This window comes from Ictalurus punctatus, chromosome 19 (genome assembly GCF_001660625.3).
Source record: "Ictalurus punctatus breed USDA103 chromosome 19, Coco_2.0, whole genome shotgun sequence".
NCBI lineage: Eukaryota > Metazoa > Chordata > Actinopteri > Siluriformes > Ictaluridae > Ictalurus > Ictalurus punctatus.
This window is the reverse complement of record NC_030434.2, coordinates 19,382,471-19,406,281: the sequence shown is the minus strand read 5'-3', so window position 1 is coordinate 19,406,281 and position 23,811 is coordinate 19,382,471. Positions and strand designations below refer to the sequence as shown.

The 23,811-nt window shown below is 39.0% G+C and overlaps 2 protein-coding genes across 3 annotated transcripts in view; both read right to left on the bottom strand.

The window, feature by feature from the left end:
• asb13a.2 (ankyrin repeat and SOCS box containing 13a, tandem duplicate 2) overlaps positions 1-14,340 on the bottom strand; it is a 34,146-nt gene extending 19,806 nt beyond the window's left edge. Inside the window, exons 1-6 of one of the 2 annotated variants that reach the window (XM_017494719.3) lie at positions 14,162-14,339; positions 12,607-12,794; positions 10,983-11,139; positions 10,743-10,877; positions 10,046-10,237; positions 7,365-7,488 (exon numbers count right to left, since the gene is read on the bottom strand). In XM_017494719.3, coding sequence (XP_017350208.1) covers positions 7,365-7,488; positions 10,046-10,237; positions 10,743-10,877; positions 10,983-11,139; positions 12,607-12,794; positions 14,162-14,204 — 839 coding nt within the window. In that variant the 5' untranslated portion in view covers positions 14,205-14,339. Of the gene's footprint in view, positions 1-7,364; positions 7,489-10,045; positions 10,238-10,742; positions 10,878-10,982; positions 11,140-12,606; positions 12,795-14,161 lie in introns of both variants that reach the window. The other variant, XM_017494721.3, reaches the window with a different exon arrangement.
• A 657-nt stretch (positions 14,341-14,997) lies between these two features.
• Positions 14,998-23,399, bottom strand: asb13a.1 (ankyrin repeat and SOCS box containing 13a, tandem duplicate 1). The gene is made up of 6 exons (XM_017494315.3): positions 23,010-23,399; positions 20,891-21,078; positions 20,525-20,681; positions 19,711-19,845; positions 18,224-18,415; positions 14,998-16,601 (listed from the first exon to the last, which is right to left on the bottom strand). The coding sequence occupies exons 1-6, from the start codon at positions 23,047-23,049 to the stop codon at positions 16,474-16,476; spliced, it is 840 nt and encodes a 279-aa protein (XP_017349804.1). The 5' UTR covers positions 23,050-23,399; the 3' UTR covers positions 14,998-16,473.
• Between the last annotated feature and the right edge of the window lie 412 nt (positions 23,400-23,811).

Sequence of the window (23,811 nt, the reverse complement as noted above, 5' to 3'; positions counted from 1 at the left end):
GTAAAAGTTTAATGTGTCATTTGTTAGTTACATTGTGAGGTCACTGTGGTGGTACGACACGCTTGTGCAACATATCAAGAGTTTAATGTCGTATTCTGAGGGAAAATGTCCTGTCCTTAGATCTTTATTAGAAACCGGGTTTGGAAAATACCAACTGTACACAGACCAGCTACTTGGTTTCACAGGGTATGCTATATTTATGACCTGCTTTGCATAATAAGAGGAGATATATATAGGGTAGGGAATTTGTTTCTTTGGGCCCTTGAGCAAGGCCCTTATCCCTCAACTGCTCAGTTATATAAATTGTATAAATGTAAGTTGCTCTGGATAAGGGCAACTACCAAATGGTGTAAATGAAAACGGGTCCAATAGTATTTGGTAATATCTCAGTCACAAATTTAGCAGCTTATATAAAAACAAACTCTGCTGCCCCCTAGTGGTCGTGGTGGTAAAATCGGTGACCAACAGTACCAAACAGGTGACCAAAAGCAAAAATGTTACATTTAAGTCTCCTAAGGTTTGGCCTGCTAGGGGAACCTTTAACGGTTTATGTTGAACCCTCCAGTTACTAAATTATGTTTTTAACATCACTATGCAAACGTTTATTTTCTTAAACATTGACAAACATCATACAATCATTTCATAATCATTTACAAAGTGTGCCTAAAGTACAGTGAATATTTTATAATCAGCATTACACATCAGCACCCGGAAATACAGCTGATAATAAACCACCAGTGATTGTTACAGATGTGCATCAAATAAATTAACATATTATACAACAGATTTCTCCTCGATAGAAGTTCAAATGCACATCTGGCTCTTCGGAAAGAACACCATGCTATTTTCATTATTCAGTAAGAAAAACTGGTGCAGAAAAAAACAACATGTCAGTCCTTTAAAAGGTTTAACCAGAGAGATGAAAGAAAAGAAAAGAAAGAAGAAGAAAAAAAACCCCAGCATTCCACCCATAGCTGCAAATTTGTGCTAGTAAGAGTCATTTCAGGAGAGGGTTCACTGTGTTGGAACAACAGCATTCTTCTGTCAGTTCTCAGCCCTGTTTAGTAAATGCAAGTGCTCTGGCCCTGCTGGACCTCAGCGCCAGTACGAGAGGAAAAACGTCATTTTGCCCAAATGTTCACTCAAAGCAAACAGTCATGGAGTGGAGCTATTTCTGGTCTGCTGGCTATTTATAGACTGTTTTATAAGAGATTAATGCAGAGGTACTGTGTGGACGTGCAGGCATTAGAAGGATGGAGAGAAGTACGTGACCCAGAAAGAACACTCCAGATTCAATTAATCAATCAGTTACTCATACATTACAATCAAATGAGATGCACACAACACAGAAAGAAATTAACTAAAGCAATAGATCAAATATTGAGAAATGGGCAGAACGGAACAGCCAATCTACCCTAACAAACCCCGTTTGTCGTCGGCATGATCTTTTGAGTACAGTCCGTCATTCTCAGAATAATCACCACACATCAAGACACAAATATGTTTGTAGGCCAAACTGAAATCAAAATTCCCCCCAGATCTATTCTGATTCTTCGTATTGACGTGTCCAAATACTGATCTGTAAATTACATGCACATTACAGACATAGCTGATTTACTGTACACAAAATTCCACAAACAAGGCAAACCTCATAGAAAGCTGAAAACGACAAATGAGGAATAAATGGTGAAAGAGCCATGCACTAAATCTTCCAGTAATGCAGCTCACCCACTGCAGTGTGACACATACCAACTCTATCACTTGTTATAGGGTGCTATTACTTTTGTCCAAATTTATGATTGCTTCCTTTCAAGTCAGGAATATAACATGACAAAGTTGTGTGTACAAAACGCTCATTAAACCTGTGTGTAATTTAACCTGACGGTATAATCCATATATTCATTTGTATTAAGATTTGAAGCCAATCAACTGAGGTGTACATGATTGAGTCTCCATATAATTTACACAAACTCAGGAGCTCTCGTAGGATACAAATTTTTTTCCTGGCTTTTCATGAACAACACATTTCTTATGAAAGAAATATGAATAAATCTATTTCCATATCCACTTTGAGAATGGAGGCCCGATGATTCAAGCCAAAGAACAGCGGAAATGTTTTTTTTTTTCTTAAAAAAAAAAAAAACCTGGCAAAATAATTACTGCACCTAAGGAATATTTAAAATAAATACATGCACATTGTTATGCAAACTTGGAAAAACAAAACAAAACAAAAATTACTCTTGGTTTCCATAAAATCTATTGTTGCTTTTACTCATTAAGTTGCTCACATCTTAATGTGAAAAAACCCTACATACATGTTGAAAGTCTTGAACTGTTTGCCAGGAACATTATGCATGAGAATAACTGCACGATGGAGAGGTCCAAACCCCCCAAAATCACAGAACAGCTGTTTACTCTCTCCACCTGGCTTCAAATCACATTTTAATTGTGGTGTTGCCAGTAATGTTGAAATCAGTGTTTTGCAGAAACATCCCTCTATTACTAAACTCTAAATATCACTCACTGGATGTTCTTCATCATTTTCATGAAGGGTGCCAATAATTCAAGCCAACTTTGAACAAATGATGAGGACATTTATTTCTCCATGTGTTCTATCCATCCACATTTTATTCCCCCTGGACCAACTCATCCACTCGGTGAGAAGAAATGGAGCTATTTCAGCTGTGCTAGTTATTTATAGACTGTTTTCTAGTCTTTTTTTTATACCACAACAACTTGTCAACAATTTTTATCTGTTTATAGTAACATGTAATGTTGTGAAACGTCAACCAAACAAGTTAGTTCCTGTCATCAGTTGTGTTATAACGGCTATAAACAGTTGTTTTTTCACCAGCCTCTTCTCTTTAAGTTTATAAGATAAATCCATAAACAAATCAATTTTAAAAAGCAGCTGGTCATATTACCGAGAAAAGACCTTCATCCTGAAGACTTATTTATATCGAGTCTGTTTAGAAAAGTGCCAATGTGCCATAGTCCCTCCTGGGCCTTTAGATCAGACAAGAAAAGGAAAAAACTCATTTTCTCCACTCAAATCTAAACGAGGACGGGTTCGGCACCATTTCAGTGTGTTATTTATAGAGCGTTTTCAAGTTGTTTATGAGAAAAGCGCAGAGGATTTGGGGATGTGCAGGGATTAGAAGGAACTTCATGAGCCTGGAAGAAGAGTCTGATTCAATTAATCAACTACTAATGCCATGAAATCGATTAAAAACACTAAGACGAGAAAACGGCACAGGCCTAAGTGTTTAAAAATGGTCATTCGGAGTAGATAGATGATGCCTTAAGCAGACCAGACTCTTTCTTAAATCAATACAACCACCAAATTTTCATGACACGTTTTCACAAATAAGGATTGAAATTTCATACTAAAAAAACCAATAAATAATAATAACAATAATAATAATACAAGAAACCACTTATTTATCCTCTAACTATCCTTCTTACAAGAATTTCAATTTTAATTCATTATATATATATATATATATATATATATATATATATATATATATATATATATATATATATGACATTTACAGCATGTTGTCAGATATATATATTCATATATATATCATCTCTATAAACACTCCTGTTGACAGTGATGAAATACGAGGTAAAATAAAATAAAGTTTTAATGTAAAAGAAACACTGAAAATGTCTGTTCCTGCAGAACTGCAAAAAAACAAACAACGTAGAGAGCTACCATTAAATCATGACACGGTAGCTCTCTAGGCTGTAATTGCCTTATTTCTACTCCACCCAGGCGGATAAAATAGAGAGGCATAAATCCGGTGTGACCGCTCCTTTAATCTTTGGCAGTAATGACACATAATGGTTCAATATGGCACAACATCACAAGTTCGAACATTTTTAAATCTATTCTTCGATGTCTGTCCCTTGGGTCACAGCCACTCAATTAGAGCACATGCTTCAGTTTCAGATATGAACTAAAATTTGTAAACACTGCACTGCAATTCCAGGAAATACAATAAAAAGAGAACGCGAGCGGTAAGAGCATGAGTGGGAGGATATTTTGGAGCACAAATTGAGTGAAATAAGCCTTAAGTGCTGAAATAAATAGCGCTTGAAAATACTGCGTGTATGAAATGTGCTCTGGTGAAAGCCTCTATATGGCGACACTAGGGATTAGGGCTGGGCAACGATGACATGGTGATATCTGATATGGGGATAAACGGAGCACTAGTTAAATATAGGATTTTGTTCTAAAGATACTCGCATTGGCACACTGATCATTTTACTTCTACAAATATTATCACTCAAGTTGATTATTTTCTAAGAACAGCATATCTTGAAGTGTTTTATTCCTCTTATACCACAGCCAAAGATTAAAATTTTTAGAGTACAAACACATTATACTTTTTTATCCATTTATAATTAGTGATAATAATTTAGTACCTTTCTGTCACTTCTGTTATAGCAGCTATAAACAATCCTTTCATCACCAGCCTATTGTTTTCTTGCTCTTGAAGTAAATAAGACCAAAAACACCAAAAAAACCACAACAACACAGCTTGACTTGTTACAGAGACATCATGAAGCACAAAGCCCTCCATAGTGAAGACTCTCCAAATGGCAGAAAACAGGTTGCTGGTTTATACTTGATGTAAAAGATTAAAAGCAATGTACAGTAAATGGCAAGTCAGAGCCAAAACATCCCTGCCCATCTGGATTTTAAGTCGAACTGCAAAATAATTTCATGCACAGTCATGTTAAACAGACTGAAGAGTTTTGGTTATTTTAAAAACTTTCCACCGTTGTCATGATTGTTGCCATGATCTTCATCTCACATCAAAATCTCTGACCTTACATTCAATAGTCTTTTCTAATCTAGAAAATCCAGACAAGTGGTATGTAAAACAGACATCTCAGTAGATTTGAAGGCTACATGAGAGGTTTTAACGTTTCAAACACTAAACGGAATAGGAAAAGCAGTACTCAATAACTATGTAGAATAGCACATAAGTATGTGATTTTTGGACACAATGCTGGTTTGTTTAGTGAGTCTGAGACGCAGTGTCACAAGGTGCTCTATTACTGCTGCTATACATTATATTTCTGAGGACAAGGATGCAGGAAGTAGGGGTGCGGAGTGTGCTGCAGCGCCCACGAATTTCAGGAATCCTTTGACTAGAGGAGGAGGAGGAGGAGGAAGAAGAAAAAGAAGAACAGGAAGAGAAGAACAACCGGTATGAGAAGAACAGGAAGAAAGAGAAGAAGAACAGGAAGAAGAACAGGTATGAGAAGAAAAGGAGGAAGAAGAAGAACAGGTATGAGAAGAACAGGAAGAAGAAGAAGAACAGGAAGAAGAAGAAGAAGAAGAACAGGAAGAGGAAGAAGAAGAACAGGAAGAAGAAGAAGAGGTATGAGAAGAACAGGAAGAAGAAGAAGAAGAAGAAGAAGAAGAAGAAGAAGAAGAGGTATGAGAACAGGAAGAAGAAGAAGAACAGGAAGAAGAAGAAGAAGAAGAATAACAACAACAGGTATGAGAAGAACAGGAAGAAGAAGAAGAAGAGGAAGAAGAGGAATGAGAACAGGAAGAAGAAGAAGAACAGGAAGAAGAGTTATGAGAAGAACAGGAAGTAGAAGAAGAACAGGAAGTAGAAGAAGAAGAAGAACAGGAAGTAGAAGAACAGGAAGAAGAAGAGGTATGAGAAGAACAGGAAGAAGAAGAACAGGAAGTGGAAGAAGAAGAAGAAGAAGAAGAACAACAACAACGACAACAACGACAACAACAGGTATGAGAAGAACAGGAAGAAGAAGAAGAACTTTTGTTTAAGCGGTTAGGCTAGGAGGCTCGAGTCAGTGCATGCAACATATATGCTACTTACACTGTGAAACTCCTTCCTGTGTCCCGTGTCTCAGGACATACACAAGCAATCCTCCAAACACCCACAGGATACATGCAGCAACCAGCTTGTGTATGTTCACGTGTAGTTAAAAAATATAAATATAATTACGCCTTCTAAAGTTATAGCTTTATCTTGGACTGTTACAAAGTGCTGACACTGGAGGCTCCTCCCAAATACTTGTTGGTTTTCAAATCTATTTATGATATTTCCATAGAAATGTTAATGTATTAAAATGAGCACATCGGTATAAACCTGTGATCTGAATTACAGACGGCACTAATGTCAGAGCTGCTGTTATAGAAAATGAATCACCATCTTCTGATCTATTAGAATAGAGAATTCAACAGCATATAGTATGGTATAAAAGTGCTATAGTTTTGGGCAGTAAAACACAAATGGGAGCACTGCTATACATCAGTGAAAGAAGAATGCCTCATCTTCCTACTGTAGCTGTGCATAATAGAAATGTAGCTAGTTTAATATAGAATTACAAATCTGTGTAGAATACTGTATAATAGGCTGCTGTGTGGTTGCCCTCTTACTGTAATGTTCAACATCTAGATGCTAAAATAATGCAGGTCTATTTATGCTGTACAGTATCTCACTTACTATGCGACAAAAACACTACAGTTTAAAGGAAAAAAAAACAAAACCAAAAAACCTCCTCTATAATGCAAGCGGAACTTAAAAAGTGCCTGACAGGATGTCAGAATCGATTTTTCACAGGACTTATAACAAGTTCATTGCTATTTTGCCAGCATGCTGTTACCAAACCTAAATATCATGATGATGATGATGTTTCACCATGATATCCGTGATATTATTCACCAGAACGATGCTGTAGAACTGCAGTAAAATTACATGTAAACACGAAACGTACCACAAAAGCAGAGATTCTAAACGGTGATATGGAAAGAATGCGGATATTGATAAAATAAGGATGTTGATCTGACTGGGCCTGCAGTCTCTCACTCCCAGCACATCATCGTCGCTTGTGAATTTACAGCATGTTGTCAGGTCTGTGGACTCCGTTTGGAACGCGTTTCAGATGAAGCTGCCAGAATCTGCTTCAGGCTGGTCTAGTGTTGTTCAGGCTACACAGCTGTAGTCAAGGTAACTAATGTATTGCCACTTCTGAGTCTCGTGTATCACATTCAGAGAAGGTCCTCTGTGCAGGAAGCTTCTCTGTCCTCTGGCTTTCACTGCTAAACAGCTTCGAGGATGTCTTAAGTGCTTTGCACTGATATTTACAACAGTTCATGTTTTAATCGTGCAATTAGGTTGTACATTAAAAGACCATGATGTGCTATAAGCACGGAGTATTCAAGTGCATCATGAATGTCCTTACGAATAATAGTTAGCTAATAAATATAAAGAAAGATGTTCAGGTATGAAATATAACTTTGCTGAAGGTGTACTGAAGCTCTGAGTCACACCAGCCCTGAGAGAGTGTGTGTGCTTGTGTGGAGATCTTACAGGTATGAGAGGTAGCAAATGATGAAATTGGGAAGGTTCAGTTGGGTGATGACCGGCAGCGCTCTGGTGCCCAGGACACGCCTTAGTGTGATACGGCTCAGCTGCTGCAGAGACAGAGGACAACCTGCAGGAACGCACATAGCAGCCGAGTATCAAAACAGAGCAATCGTGAGGTTGACGTTTAGAAGAAGAAGAAAAAGCCTTTGTCTCACACACATTATAGCACAGCAAAATTCTTTTCTTTGTATATCCCAGCTTGTTAGGATGCTGGGGTCAGAACGCAGGGTCAGCCATGATAAGGCGCCCCTGGAGCACAGAGATTTAAGTGCCTTGCTCAAGGGCCCAACAGTGGCAGCTTGGCTTGAACCACCGACCTTCTGATCAGTAATCCAGAGACTAACTAACCAACCCACAAGGCTTAAACATTTAAATAAATCAAAGGGAAGAGCTATCCCATACTAAGTTACTTTACCTTTGTTTAATTCTTGCTAATTTTCCTGACCAATGTTTTGTTATTAAGACCATTAAAAGCTTAATATTTCGATTTTTTTTTGCCCAGGAGTGTGTGCATAAACCCCAAACCCTGGAAGGATTGCTAACAACTAAGCCACCATGCCCTGCATCTCAGAGGACGTACAAGACATATTTGTTTCTGGCAGTGGAGAGCTTTGAACTCTGAAATAATGAACCTTGGTCATGTGGGTCAATAGAAAGCAAGAAAGGTGGGGCTGTGGTCTCTTTAGTCAGAAAGAAAATTGAGAAGCTGCTTATTATACCAGAACCAGTACCAGAATATTGTCTCACTGTTTTCTTAAAAAAAAATTAAATAAATTACATATACATGTATATTTATATTATATAATCAACCATCTTCTCTACCTATATATGCCAGGGTTTTTGTTGTAAAATTCAGTTTTTCCTCTCTGCCTGCTAGAATTTTCTTGATAGCAATGTTTGAATCTCTGATACATTAATTGGACTGAAATTCATTTTCAGTGTACATGTATGATAAATAAAAAATGAAATACAGCTGTAGGGAAAACCTTGGCTCAGGGGAAAAAAAACCCCAAATAAAATCATACTAAATCTGGGTGGTCAACGCCACTGTCTTGAGACTCATCCATTACACATCTCCAAGTCCATTAGCAGTCAATTAACTAAAATGTCACGTATGTTTAGACACATTCATAAGAGCGTTACCAGAACACAGCACCTGCATGAGACAGTTTACATTCTTTAATAATGTTTTGGGGCATGTGCTGCTAAGATATGTCTGCCACAGGACCTCACGAGACAGCCCTGAGAAACATTCCACAGGTTGTTCTTCCTAACTCGAAATGGATATGTGATCTGATCTCCATCCTCGTTCTGTTTATTCCTGCTTTATTCCAAAACACCCCATTTAGCACCAAGGCTACACACTGGATTACAAGTCACCACAAACAGCAAGCAGAAACGTAATGTAAAGTCCAGAATCGAGAGTAGTAGCTGCTGTATACTAGTACGGTAAACCATGAGGCATGAAAAAATCCTAGACTATCTGTGTCAAACATTGTTATTTAGGTCTTTATGTTAATTCTGCTCATTTGTTATCTGTTATTATTAAATCACTTCTCATATAATAAGTATAAAAACAAAGAGAAAATGTTAAACATTAAACCAAGAGCGCCACCTGGTGGCAATTTCCGGAATTGCTGATTCAAACTGAAAAAATGAGAGTGAAGATTTGGGTAAATTAATGTGTATATGTACACACACACACACACACACACACACACACACACACACACACACACACATGGGTGACAAATTAAAAGGGAAAATAGTGGAGGGTATTTATAATGCAGGCATGGTTTGACTATGCTTGTCTCTACAAATCATCACAAAGTTCCTCCTAATGATCACCTTCAGCCTATCATGAATATGGAGGGAGGAAAATAAAAACCACCTGGTCCTTTCCCAGTCTTCACCTGTCCAGTTTCAGTGAGCCTCTGCCCACTGTAGTCTCAGATTCCTGTTCTTGGCTGGCAGGAGTGGAACCTGATGTGGTCTTTTGTTGTTGCAGCCCATCCACCTCAAGGTTAAGTGTGTCGTGCATTCGGAGATGCTTTTTTGCTCACCACGGTTGTAAAGAGTAGTTATCCGAGTTACTTAATGTTCCTGTCAGCGCAAACAATTCTGTCCATAATCCTCTGGTCCTTTCTTATCAACAAGGTGTTTTGATCTGCAGAACCGTCACTCTGAATGTTTTTTGTTTATCGTACGAATGGCCAACGATATTTGGCCTTTTTCCCCCTCATTCTGCTGTTTGATGTGTGCATTAACTGAAGCTCTTGACCTGTATCTGCATGCATTTATGTATTTTTCTGCTGCCACTATTGGATAATTACATAAATGAGCAGGTGTTTCTATTAAAGTGGCCAGTGAAACATATACACCCACCTAAGCGCAATTTCAAACCTAGGGGCTTGGAATCAAACACTGCTGCGCTAGTGTCCCGCCCCGATCCTATAACAGTAAAGTCTCATTTTATTTCGTCTCCTGTAAAACGTTACTTGCGTTCCTCTGGTTCAAAGCCCTTGACCTAATGTACTTAGGTCTGTATTTACAATACAATAATCCGTAAAATAGCGCCCTTAAACCTCTTCATTTCTTTAACATTAAAGCAGTATGTTACTCACTCTCGTAAAGCTGCATACACAGAGCAGCGGGTGTGTCAGGCCTGGTGTAGTCGACGGGTTTCCTCTCGTGCTTGTCTTTGGCGTAGATGTTTGCCCCGAACTCAACCAGCAGCTTGATCATTTCTACGTCGTTGGCCTTTGCTGCATGGTGTAGCGCTGTCTCGTGCAGCCGGACTGCGTTTACTTTCGCTCCTTACACAAATGTGCAAGACAAAAAAAACATTCATATGAGGCCAATTTCCCAAATTCACATCCCAAAACGCTTCCGAACTGCTCCTATTGCCAGAAATCATGCCATATTTACTACAGCAGTGCTCACCAATGCTGTTCCTGGAGATCCACCTTCCTAAAGACTTTAGCTCCACCCATAATCGTGCCCACCTGACCATCTAATCATTGCCTTAAGAAGTTCTTGATCAACTAGATTTTGATTGGAGATGACACCTACAGGAAGGTAGATCTCAAGGAAGAGGGTTGGTGACCACCGTACTACAGACTGCACTATTTCAGGAGCTGCCCACTTTATAATCACATCTAAACGCACAATGGAGAATATACAGTGCACTTGAAATCCCACAATGCACTGCAATAAGTTAGTGTTCAAATAAGGAAGAAAAAAGGTCTTTGCTGCTTGAAGGAATAGGGAGTAGGGGATAGGGAATAGGTCATGCTTTTAGACACAGCTTTTTGCTTCTACCTGCATTGAGTAGCACTTTGACACACTCCATGTGCTGGTTAGCGCAGGCTACATGAAGTGGAGTGCCGTTGTACAGATCATAGGCTTCCAGACTGGCTCCATTTGCTATCATGAGCTTTACACACTCAGCGTTTCCTGCAAATCCCAAACACATACTCACACGAATGTCACGTAATCACTCTGCCCTGCGAATCTCACTCTCGTGGGGTTGGAAATATGGTGTGTGACTCTGATCCTCACCTCCAATGCAGGCCTCATGTAGTGGGGATGTGGTGCGAGAAGTAAGGGCGGGGTTAACCTTTGCCCCGTACTCAAGGAGGAGCCGCACACATTCAGAGCTCCCAGCAGAACAGGCCTCACACAGAGGAGTGCTGCCATCCACGTTCCTCGCATCCACCTGCAAAACAGCACAAAAGCACTCGATATTCAAATATAATATAGTGTGGTGACTCTCAGTTTATTCACAACACAAGATTATATCACCTAGTTCTACTGTATATCCCAAAAACCCATTCACGTGCCTCCATGATGGACACTATAACCTAGTACAAATTGGGACAAGACCGCACTTTGATGATGTCACGAGTGAACAGCATTTGTGCTCACCTGTGCAATGATTTACTGAAGAAACATTTGTCATTCTCCATTAGAATTAGAACAGAAAACTTCACCAAAACTCAAATTTCACATCACACTGACAAGTTGCAGTTGTAGAAAAATAATCAACAACAGGGAGGTGTGATGTGACGGAGAATTGTTACTGTTACCACCATAAAATTATTTTCCCATAACAGCACATTCCGAGGTTGTTTGAATCTCTCCAATACCACAGCAGTTTGCCAAGGAATACATTAAAGAATGACATGTACTTTGTATCCATTTATAAATACATTTAATGTTGTCAAACAACTGCAAAACAAGTTCTTTATCACTTGTGCACAAAACTCTTTCCCTTATCAGGCTCTCTTTTTTTTTGGCTCTTTTTCTCTCCAAGTCTACCACATGTACATTACTTGGGACAGGAATGATCTTATAGCACATACACTAGGTAAAAAAAACAAACAAACAAAAAACAGGGCGAATTAGTGGATTATTGGGGAAGAGTTTGCAGGGAATTAAAGACCAGGTTCAAAGTTCTGTCTGAACAAGACAAACACGTCAATCATCTCTACTTTCTTAAAAGTTGAGAATGATCTAGAAGTTATCAACTGATGAGTAACTCAGAGATGGGGGGTTGAACCTGGAGTACCCCCTGTCCTGTGGACGTTGTTGATGACGCCACTGACTATTGTTTTGGGGTTTTAAATTCCCAGCTCTCATCAGCTGTTGTTGTTTTCCTTGGCTGACCTATTCTGCGTCTGTTGCTCAGTACACCAGAGGTTCATTTCTATTTCAGGACATTCCAAATTGTTGTATTGGCTATGCCCAATGTTCATGCAATGCCTCTGATTGATTATCCCTCTTTTCTCAGCTTCAAAATGGCTTACTTTTCTCCCATAGACAGCTCTCTAATTTTCATGTTGGCTTATCCTTTTTAACAACAAATGCAGTCTTCACATGTTAAACTGAACGCTAAAAACAAAAGTAGATGTCCAGTGCCATTTATTGTTTAAACAGTCAATCTAACAGGACACACCTGAGTAACAAGAAACATTTGTCAGTCACATGTTCCAATATTTTTGCTCGCTTACAAATTGGGTTGTCTGACTTTCATATGAATATGATATCTCGTATTCATCTTTTGATCTCAAACCCAAATGTCTTCAGTCTCCAGCAAAAACAAAGGAACTGGCCTTGCTGTTCCAGTCATTTCAGAGGGGATGGTGTCTAGCAAAGGTACGTGTTGTGTGTGCATGACTGTAACCTGTGCTCCGGCATCCAGCAGCAGCCTCACACACTGTGTCTGTCCTCGGATAGCTGCCTCATGGAGAGGAGTGATGGAGTCGACAGCTACTATATTGACTGAAGCTCCACTCTGGATCAGTGACTGCAGATGGGACACCTGGCCTTGATATGCAGCCTTGTGTACCTCTGTCCTCTCCGACCAGAAGCCTAATGCACACACAGACAGACAGAGAGTGTAAGACATCTTGTTACTGCTATTACCCTACAAGGGGCAGTAAGGTGGTGTATGGGTACCACCAAGTTGCCACAAACAGATTTGTATTGAACAGTGACCAGCTGAAAACTTCAACAAAACAGACTTCATTTGAAAACTATAATGAATTTCCCAGTCACACAACTGCTCTTTATTGAACATGTAGTACACAGTTATAGAAAGGAATTATTTATAATTGCACAATCCGGCATCACCCAGATGAGAGTGGGTTCCCTTTAGAGTTCCTCATATCGTCTCAGGGAGTTTTACCTTGCCGCTGTCGCCTCTGATGTGCTCATTAGGGATATGTTTTATATTGAAATTTTTTAATTTATATTTTTTTGGAAATCTGCTTTGTGAAAATGAACCTTGTTAAAAGCGCTCTACAAATAAACTTGAATTGAATTGAATCACAAGCCCTCAAAGCTCCAGGATTTCTGGTTCAACCCTTAGCGTGGGTTACTGTGTGTAGGGGGTTTTGCATGTTCTCCTCAGATTTGTTTGGGCTTCCTCTGATTTCCTCCCCCTCACACAAACATGCCAGTAGGTGGACTGACTACTTGAAGTCTAAGTGTGTAAGTGTGCGTAATTTTGTGTGTGTGTGTGTGTGTGTGTGTGTGAAAGAAAATGCAAGTGTGTGTGTGTAAGTAAATGCAAGTGTGTGTAAATGCAAGTGTGTGTAAGTAAATGCAAGTGTGTGTGTAAATGCAAGCGTGTGTGTAAGTAAATGCAAGTGTGTGTGTGTGTGTGTAAGTAAATGCATGTGTGTAAATGCAAGTGTCTGTAAGTAAATGCACGTGTGCGAGAGAGTGTGTGTGTAAGTAAATGTAAATGTGTGTGTGTGTGTGTGTGTGTGTGTGTGTGTGTGTGTGTGTGTGTGTGTGTCTAGTGCTGGGTCAATTCCCACCTTGTGTTCAGTGTTCCCAGGATGCAAGACCAGTCTGACCAGAATAAATCTGTTACTGAATGTATGTATGTATGTATGTATGTATGTATGTATCTATGTATGTGAGTGAGTGAGTGAGTGAGTGATCATACTGCACGAGTAATGATCATACAGTTTAAGACTGTATAGTAAAAACAGGTCACTAGGTCAAGGTGAATATTATTGACACCTGACTAAAAATAAAACATGGATTCATGTGAAGAGTATAAGAAGCCATGGCAATTAATCATCATATAATCACAATGAAAAAATTCGATTTCCGTGTTTACACAAGCAATCCGCTTTAAATGTCATTTACTAAACACGTCCCGCTGTAATGGAGGGAAGAGCATGGCGCTGTTATCATGACTCCGTCATTTAAGCGTTTTCACTTACCGATATCACCGAAGAAATACGGCCTTCCTGTTTCCACCTCCATCTTTCACTTTAAACAGGAGTGAAATGAAACGCGCTTTAGGGACCGCTCAGTATTCAGTTGGAAAGCCGCATAAACACGCCGTGTTTACAAACGCCGTGTGTGAATCACGTGGTCATGTTCCCGTTGTTCCGGGAAATATGGGGGTTGTAGTCCATCTGTTCAAAATACAACCCTAAGTGTCCCACTGATTCTGCACTTCCAAACAAAGACATATGTGTCTCATAACTTATAGCTATAGACCTACCCTGCCGAAAAAAGAGATAGAATAGAAACCATCATCACAATTCTAATGGTTTCCACTAAAAATACCATTACAAATCATCAGATAACCATTGCTATTACTATTATTGGACCTTGGTATCTACTAGACATAACATGACACCAATACAAGGCAACAAATTAGGCTACCAATAGAGATCCACACGGACCATTACAGTTTCCATTCAAACCAATACAATACCCATTATAAAGTATTACAAATTGTATGATGGTTTCTATAAGTTTTTTTTTTTTTCCAGCAGGGTACATTTGACCTTGAATTATAATTATTAAAATATATATATATATTTTAAATCTTCATTTTTGCATTAATGTGTGAATCCATTTACCACCTCGTGCTTGACAGGTTATGAAAAATGTACATTTGAATCCCATAATGTTCACTCGACCCAGTTACCTAAACACCCTCACCTCTATGAAATATCTAGAATGTTCCATAAATCAACAGGAAGTTGCGTCATCTGAATTTCCTGAAGATAACGTGAAGAAGAAAGCTAAGCTCTGTCGTCCGGTGTTCTTTTATTTTCAGTGATATTGTAATAGTGACTGCCAAAGGTCATTTTGAATTTATGACCCTGTTCCCCAAATGATATTTTGAATGCATATTACAATTTAATAATAAAATATAATAAATTCTAACAAAATACAAATCTAACAAACAATTTAACATATAACCCATCCACCATTTACATGGCGTTGCGGTGGAGCCTGAAGCTGATCCCAGGGAACTCGGGGCATGAGGCAGGGGACACCATTGATGGGGTGCCAACTCATCACAGGGCACAATCACACACTACAGACAATTTGGAAATGCCAGTCAGCCTAGAACATATATCTTTGGACTGGGGAGGAAACCGGAGTACGCAGAGAAAACCCCCAAAGCACAGGGAGAGCGTGCAAACTCTGCACACACAGGGCAGGGATGAGATTCGAGCCCCCAACCCCAGAGGTGCGAGGCAAACATGCTAACCACTATGCCATCATGCGCCCCCCATAACCTTATATACATATCATCTTCAATGTTGAAAAATGTTAAGATATAAACTTTAATTACAGGCTAACTGTACTTGCAGGTGAAATGATGGGAAAAAAAACAACAACTGAAATCATTGTTTTACAGTTTATCTACAAACACGATTGTTAATTTAGTAGTTTTCCTGTTGAAACCCCTAAATTTTACAACTCAAAAAAGTTTTCAGTCTCTAGTTAATTTATTCATTATCTAGCTTAAATTGATTAACTTATTTATCAGATGATTCAGAATGCAGCAGCTCCTGTATCCGCCTGCATCAAATTCAAGACCCGCCTCTTCCGTGAACACCTAACTAACCCCTAACTTACTCCTCCCCCACTTATATTTAAAAAAAAAAAAATGAAAATAAAAATTCGCTCTACGCATTCTGCGTCTCTAGAAGTCAATTAAAAGATCTTGTATGGCAGCACTACTTGTATTGTTCTCCGCTTGATATATCGCTTTGCTTGTATTTCCTCATTTGTAAGTCGCTTTGGATAAAAGCTAAATGAATATGTAAATGTAAATGTAGGTAAAGACAAAGCAAAAGTTGTGACTGAAGGTTCCTCATTTTGAGGAAACAAATCCCAAAATTGTACAACGTTCTGAATCCAGCACTTACTTTTGATAATATCACAATTTACAGAGTTTCTACACAAATTATTTATCCGTTACATGAGACATGGGACTCTTTTTCGGGCTTATCTCTGAAGGAACAAACCTAAAGCCAAACTTGGATTAAATGTCTTCTGCACATTAAATCAAACGTTTGCACGTTACATCAAGCAGTTTGATTGATGCACCTTAAGACAATGGAAAATATTCCTTGCAGCATATTTAAAGACAACCAGCAGCTGGTCACAGCATAAAAATGTTTAGTTGAGCATATTTTCCCCCTGAGCCTCCTAACCAAGTTCATACTCATTACTGTCATTTTCACAGAAACACAATCAACTCGCATGAAGTTGTTTAGCTGTATTAGCTGTAACAGAGGTAACTGATGATACGTTGTGAGATGTCTAGTTGGGTGATGACCTGCAGCGCTCTGGTGCCCAGGACACGCCTCAGTGTGATACGACTCAGCTGCTGTAGAGACAGAGGACAACCTGCAGGAACGCACACGACAATAGCAATTACTGTATATGATTCCCTGTATATGTCGCTCTGGGTAAGAGCATCTGCCAAATGCCATAAATATAAATGTAATGTTACTTCCATTATAATTGTAGACAGGTTTTCTGTTCTTTTCTTAGTACAACCCCAATTCCAATAAAAGTTGGGATGCTGTGTAAAATGTAAATAAAAACAGAATGCGATGATTTGCAAATCTTATAAACCCATATGTTATTCACAATAGAACATAGAAAACATATCAAATGTTTAAACTGAGGAAAGGTACCACTGTAAGGAAAAAATAAGGTCATTTTGAATTTGAAAACTGCAACACGTCTTAAAAAAGGTGGGACGGGGCAAAAAAAAGGCTGGAAAAGTAAGTGTTACTAAAAAGAAACAGCTGGAGGAATATTTTGCAAATAATTAGGTTAATTGGCAACACAGTAACATGATTGGGTATAAAAAGAGTATCTTCGAGAGGCAGAGTCTCTCAGAAGTAAAGATGGGATGGAATCTGGATGGAAGCATATGTTGCTCTGAAACCTTTTTATATCCTTTCAGCATTGATGCCTTTCTAGATGTGCAAGCTGCCCATTCCATAGGCACTAATGCACCCCCATACCATCAGAGATTCAGGCTTTTGAACTGAGTGCTTTTGCTTTTATAAAAGCTTTTGCTAAATTAATAAATGTAAATGTAATGTAAATGTAAAAAGCCGGATGATCCCTCTCCTCTTTAGTTTAGTGGATGCGTTGGATTCCATGGTTTCCAAAAAGAATTTCACATTTCGATTAGTCTGACCACAGAACAGTTTTCCAATTTGCCTCAGTCCATTTTAAATGAGCTTTGTCCCAGGGCCTGTTTTTAATGCAGTGCCGCGTGAGGGCCCGAAGACCACGGGCATGCAGTATTCATTTTCACCCTTGTCCATAATATCAAAGTCTTTTGAAGATATTATCTACTATAGATGATGAGATATTACATTGTCTTCGATATTTTACGTTGAGGAACATTATTCTGAAATTGTTCCACAAATTGTAGACACAGTTTTCACAGATTGGTGAACCTCTGCTCGTCTTTACTTCTGAATGACTCTGCCTCTCTAAGATACTCTTTTTATACCCAATCATGTTACTGACCTGTTGCCAATTAACCTCCAGCTGTTTCTTTTTAGTAACACTTACTTTTCCAGCCTTTTGTTGCCCCGTCCCAACTTTTCAGACGTGTTGTGGCCATCAAATTCAAAATGACCTTGTTTTTTCCTTACAGTGGTACATTTCCTCAGTTTAAACAATTGATACGTTTTCTGTGTTCTATTGTGAATAACATATGGGTTTATCAGATTTGTAAATCATTACATTATGATTTTAATATACATTTTACACAGCGTCCCAACTTTTTTGGAATTGGGGCTGTATAAGGAAACATGACAAAATTTTTATTTGTGGTCGTCATACATACTATGCTACAGATACAGTACATAGACATCAAGTTAAAAACACACACACACACACACACACACACACACACAAAAAAAAAAAACACTGGACTATACCTTTAACTGACTGCATTTACAACATAAAGCATTTTCTAATAAATGTAAATGTATTCTCACTCTCATAGCGCTGTAGACAGATGTGAGATGGGGATCCAGGGGCCGTGTAATCTATCGGTTTCCGTCCCATGTTGTCACTGACGTTAACGTCTCCACCAAACTCCACCAGCAGCTCAATCAGGTCCGTCCGACCCGCTCTCGCTGCGTGGTGCAGAGCCGTCTCATGGAACTTTGTGGCATTCACACGGGCACCTTTAAAAATATTCCATTTCAAAATATTCTTTTAAAAAGGAAGTCAAAACAGCTTGACATGCTTTTGTTCTAATATGACTGTCAAGCTCTTTAAAAAATAGCATAAAAGGCTGATCATGTCATTATTGTTAAGCCTCTACCCTAAGTAAGGAATAAAACATGACAAAGTGTGCTGTTATAGGAAAATAATCAACGATGGGGAGGTGTTCCCTTTACTACTCTGACCTTATAACAGCATGCCTTGAAGTATTTTATTCCTCTTATACCACAGCAATTTCTTAACAGTGACATTTTTATTAATTAAAGAATGATACAGTGTCCTTTTTTTTTTTTTTTTTTTAAATCTGTTTATAGTTACGTATAATGTTGTGGAACAAAGTTAGTTCCTGTAATCACTTAAGTTATATAACATCTAAAAAAAAAAAAAAAAAAAAGTTGTTCCCTCACCTCTCTTTTTTCACTCTCTTTCAAGTTAGTAAGACTAAAATAATAATAAAAAACAGCTTTCATGTTAATGAATGTACTGTGTCTGTCATGAAATCCCGCCCATGGCAGAAAACTGTTCCAAAGCACTGACACCGGAGACTCCTTCCATGAACGTGAAAAACATCTCCTTATAGAAACTTCAATCCGCAAATAAATAACAACTCGTTAAGCTGTTTGTTATCAGGCTTAGATTATGTGGCGCGTCCCTGAGAATTAGCTGTTACTATAGAAACAACAACATATTAGAATGAGTGCATTACTATAAATCTGTGATTTGCCTTGTAGCCAGAACTACTTTCAGAGCTACTGTTATAGAAAATGAATAGATCAGACCGTTCAGGATTGTGCGATTGCAGAAATGACTGTAAAATCAAGCAAATGCCGCAATATTCGGAGGAATTTTTTTCAAAATTACTGCAGATTTTCCACAGATTTGGGCCAAGACTCGTCATGTGACGTCATCACAATGCACATTCAGTCGAAGCCCTCTATGATTCACGTGTGAAAAGATCTCATTTACCAACAAACATCACTGCGAAAGAACAATTTCGTGCAGTTGCAATTCCGGCAATTCAGGTAGTTTTCTGCAAAAAAGCGCAAAAAACTCCACAACTTGCATCGCAACTTGAAAAAAAGCCGCAGCAAAATCAAGCAATTATGGCCGCAACAATCACAAAAAAAACTCTGTGAAATCCTGTACGGGCTGACTGATCGGAATAGGGAATTCAACATCGGTGTGGTACAACATAATAAAATAATAAAACATTCAATGAAGAGTCAGTAGCTGTTCTTATCTTTTTCCTTCTCACCTGCATTGAGCAGCTGTAAGGCGCACTCCAGATGTGCTTTAGCGCAGGCGCTGTGCAGCGGCGTCCCAAAGTGAATGTCGAAAGCCTCCAGCAGGGCTCCTTTTGATATAATCAGCTTCACACATTCTGGATTACCTGCACCCAAAATGTGCAATTATCTCCATCAACATGCTATTAGTGGTATATAAGTGCATGTGCCGATCTCACCAATACACATTATCCTCATGGTTACACCAATGACTGAATATACGCGTATATAGACACACTCATTATTTATTTTTATTCTTTTTCCCTCCACATTTTATAATAATAATAAAGTCATCAAAACTCTGGAGTAACACAAATGGAACGATGGGAATTATGTTGTGATAAAAAATCCCAAATCAATCAAAATAATTAAATATTTTCGCATCTTCACAGTAGACGCCATTTTTGCCTAGAATTTCCAGAAATGTATTCTTGCCGTTTTCTTGACTGATTTCTTGAGGCATTTCCCTGAGATGCTTTTTAAACAGTATTAAAGGAGTTCACACGTACACTGGACTCTTATCAGCTGCTTTTCGGAATATTTCACTCCGAGTCGTCCGTTTAAAAAAAGATTTTTTTTTGTAAATAAAATGTTAAGTTTTCTAATGAAACAAATGAATATTGGAACAATTATATTTTTTGTCTACAACACTGATTTCAAACATTTAATCATACACCTTCAGATCAAAAGGTTTTTAACGATCATGAGAAACATTTCAGTCGAGCGTCCACAAACTTTTGACCGGTAATGTACGTATACACTCTCTGCTCCCTGTGCAAGTCTCACCTCGTATGCAGGCCTCATGCAGTGGGGAGGCCGTGAGGGCCGTGAGGGAGGGATTCACTGAAGCTCCATGCTCCAGAAGCAGTCTCACACTCTCCACACTGCCTGCTGCACACGCATGGCACAGAGGAGTGCTACCATGAATAGTCCGTACATCCACCTTAAACACAACACACACAGGGACAATATTTTTATTTCACAATAAATCAAAATATTTTAATGCTGTCAAACTGTTATTCTTCTATGAGAAAAGTTTAGTGAGACAAAAAAACAAAAAAGTGAAACATTGACTTAAGTTGTCCATCTCTGTTTTTATATTATTACATCACAATACAAAGTTAAGACCAGAGAGAAGAGACAACACTTCACCTGTGCGCCGGCATTCAGAAGCACTCGAACGCACTCTGCGTGATCCTGTATGCAGGCGTCGTGGAGCGGGGTCATATTGTCTACTGTCGCTAGGTTTACTGAAGCACCACTATCAACCAGAAGCTGCAGCTTCTCAACCTGTCCTGAAGACGCAGCCTCATGCACTGGTGTCCGCTCAGACCAGAAGCCTATAGGAAATGTGTAGGAGACCTCGTGCTACATTATTATTCATTATTGCATATTTCAGAAATTTGGGTATTGACAAATACAGTGATTAGACAGCAGCTGATTCAGAGGTAAAAATGGTTGAGTTTAGGTATGTAAGGTCAAGTTATAGCAATAGCAAAACATTATGAGGCAAGAATTTTCCAGGACTATCACAATTAAGATTTTTATGGCATTAAGAATCTGGACTTGTTAGTCTTATTAAGGTGGAACTGTGGTTTAACAAGTATCTAAACAAGCAAAGTGCAAAGAGCATGTTTGCCTCCATCCTGAGTGTGTGCACAGCATTTGCATGTTCTCCCCATGCTTCAGGGGTTCCTCCGGTTTCCTCCCCCAGTCTAAAGACATGCATTGTAGGCTGAGTGGCATTTCCAAATTGTCTGTAGTGTGTGTATATATGTGCGATTGTGCCCTGTGATGGGTTGGCACCCTGTTCAGGGTGTTCCCCACCTTGTGCTCCAAGTTCCCTGAGATGGGCTCCTGGCTCCCCTGCGTAGGATAAGTGGTACGGAAAATGGATGGATGGATGGACTGAGGGGGCATGGTGGCTAAGTGGTTAGCTCGTTTGACTTACACCTCCAGGGTTGGGGGTTCCAATTGTGCCTCCACCCTGTGTGCATGGAGTTTGCATGTTCTCCCCGTACTTCGGGGGATTCCTCCAAGAACTCCGGTTTCCTCCCCCAGTCCAAAGTCATGCGTTGTAGGCTGATTGGAATTGGCATGAAATTACTGGTTTTCACAGAATTTTATTAATGGTTTTCTTAGTCCCTGATCTAGTGAACTAGCATGAGGATGTGTTTTTGCATCTGCACGTTCACCTCACACCTCCAGGGTCGGGGGTTCGATTCCCACCGTGGCCCTGTGTGTGCAGAGTTTGCATGTTCTCCCCGTGCTGCGGGGGTTTCCTCCAGGTACTCCGGTTTCCTCCCCCAGTCCAAAGACTTGCATGGTAGGCTGATTGGCATGTCCAAAGTGTCCATAGTGTATGAATGGGTGTGTGGGGGTGTATGTGATTGTGCCCTGCGATGGATTGGCACCCTGTCCAGGGTGTACCCCGCCTTGTGCCCAATGCTCCCTGGGATAGGCTCCAGGTTCCCCCGTGACCCTGAAGGAAGGATAAGCGGTATGGAAGATGGATGGATGGATGTGTGTATAGAAGCAGGAGTAGGCTAAGAACTGTTTTTCTGATTTTATAGGATTTTCATAAATAGCAAATTTCTCATGTAAACACTCGTATCCAGCTTGATAAATGAGGCTTGATAGGTATATTTGCTGTGCGGTATACATACTAGTAAAAGCCAAGCTCTTGTGAAAATTGACTTTTCCTTGTGAGTACTTGAGTCCAAATCCAAATCGACTCACATATACGTGTAAATCAACACAGAAATGTTTTGATTTACCCATATAAGAGGACAGTTCACATAAGCTTAAGAATATGAAGTACTTGAAATGTGCATAGGAGACTGCACATTGGAACAAGTGTCTCCAACCCTTCTCCTGCTTATGTTTAAAGTGGAGGGGTGATCATTTTTCAATTTTAATTTTGGGAATAGAAAACATACATTTGGACAAATATCCCTTCTGAAAAACAAACAAAAACCAAACCAAAAAACAAACAAAACAACAATAGAAACCATCACAGAAATTCTAATGGTTTCCATTTGTCCATTACCATTACCGGTTCATAATGGTATCCACTAGACATAACATGCCACCAATAGAAGGTAACACATTACCAGTAGAAGCCCACAGGGTTTCTCAAAATTTATGCAAATCAGACTAACAAACTTGTCTTCCTTCAAAATAAAGATTATATTTCAGATTATATGCAGTCAATATTTCCTGGAAAGCAGGAAATGAATCTTTTCTACATTCAGAGAAAAGCCTGACTCACCAATTTCTCCAAAACACGTCCTCAATGCAGGTGAATCCATATTTATGTTAGTGTATTATTATGGGAAATATGATCATTTACAGTGGTATAGTCCATCACCCCTACTGAATGGTTTAATCCAACCGGATCCTAACTTCAACTAGTACAAGCACTCAAAAACCTTCCTTCATTTTCTTCATACATGCAGCTGTGTTTGTGACTAAACATTTATTTTTAGACAAAGAAATGATGTGAAACTGGAGATTAGGATTCAGGTCAGACTTGCTAGGAATCATGGGAGTTGTGGTTTCTTTAAGTGACCTGACAGTGTCTTTATTTGAGATGTTACTTCATAATAAAAGTCTGCAACAACTGAGTGTGTATGAACATTAAATACACAGTTTCCTGTATTTGACCTTAAAATTAAGACACTTTCACTAAGAAGGTTCTGTGGATGGCTGAGAATTCCTAAAAGTTGAAACCTTTTCAGTTTCAGGGCTCTGCATAAATGTTCAGGGATGATTCCATGATTGGGATTCCACTGATACTATACTTACAAATATTTACAGGTGCATCTCAAAAAATGTGAATATCGTGGAAATCAAAAATCCAGTATCCCAAATATATTAGAATAAATAATTTATAATACAGAAATGTTGACCTGAGAAGAACTACAATCAGCTAGTTAACTCAAAACACCTGCAAAGGTTTCCTGATCCTTTAATCTCTCAGTCTGGTTCAGTACACATAACCACAAACACTGGGAAGGTGAAAGTAAATGTTGCATTTCATTTGGAAATCAACATCCCAGAGTCTGGAGGAA

Excerpts from the sequence above, each read along its gene's own strand:
- asb13a.1 (XM_017494315.3), bottom strand. The coding sequence starts at position 23,049 with ATGGATTCACCTGCATTGAGGACGTGTTTTGGAGAAATTG. Across the intron at positions 20,682-20,890 it reads TTCTGAATGCCGGCGCACAG|GTGGATGTACGGACTATTCA; the intron begins GTGAAGTGTTGT and ends GTTGTGTTTAAG. Across the intron at positions 18,416-19,710 it reads CTTACAGCTGCTCAATGCAG|GTGCCCGTGTGAATGCCACA; the intron begins GTGAGAAGGAAA and ends ATATTTTTAAAG.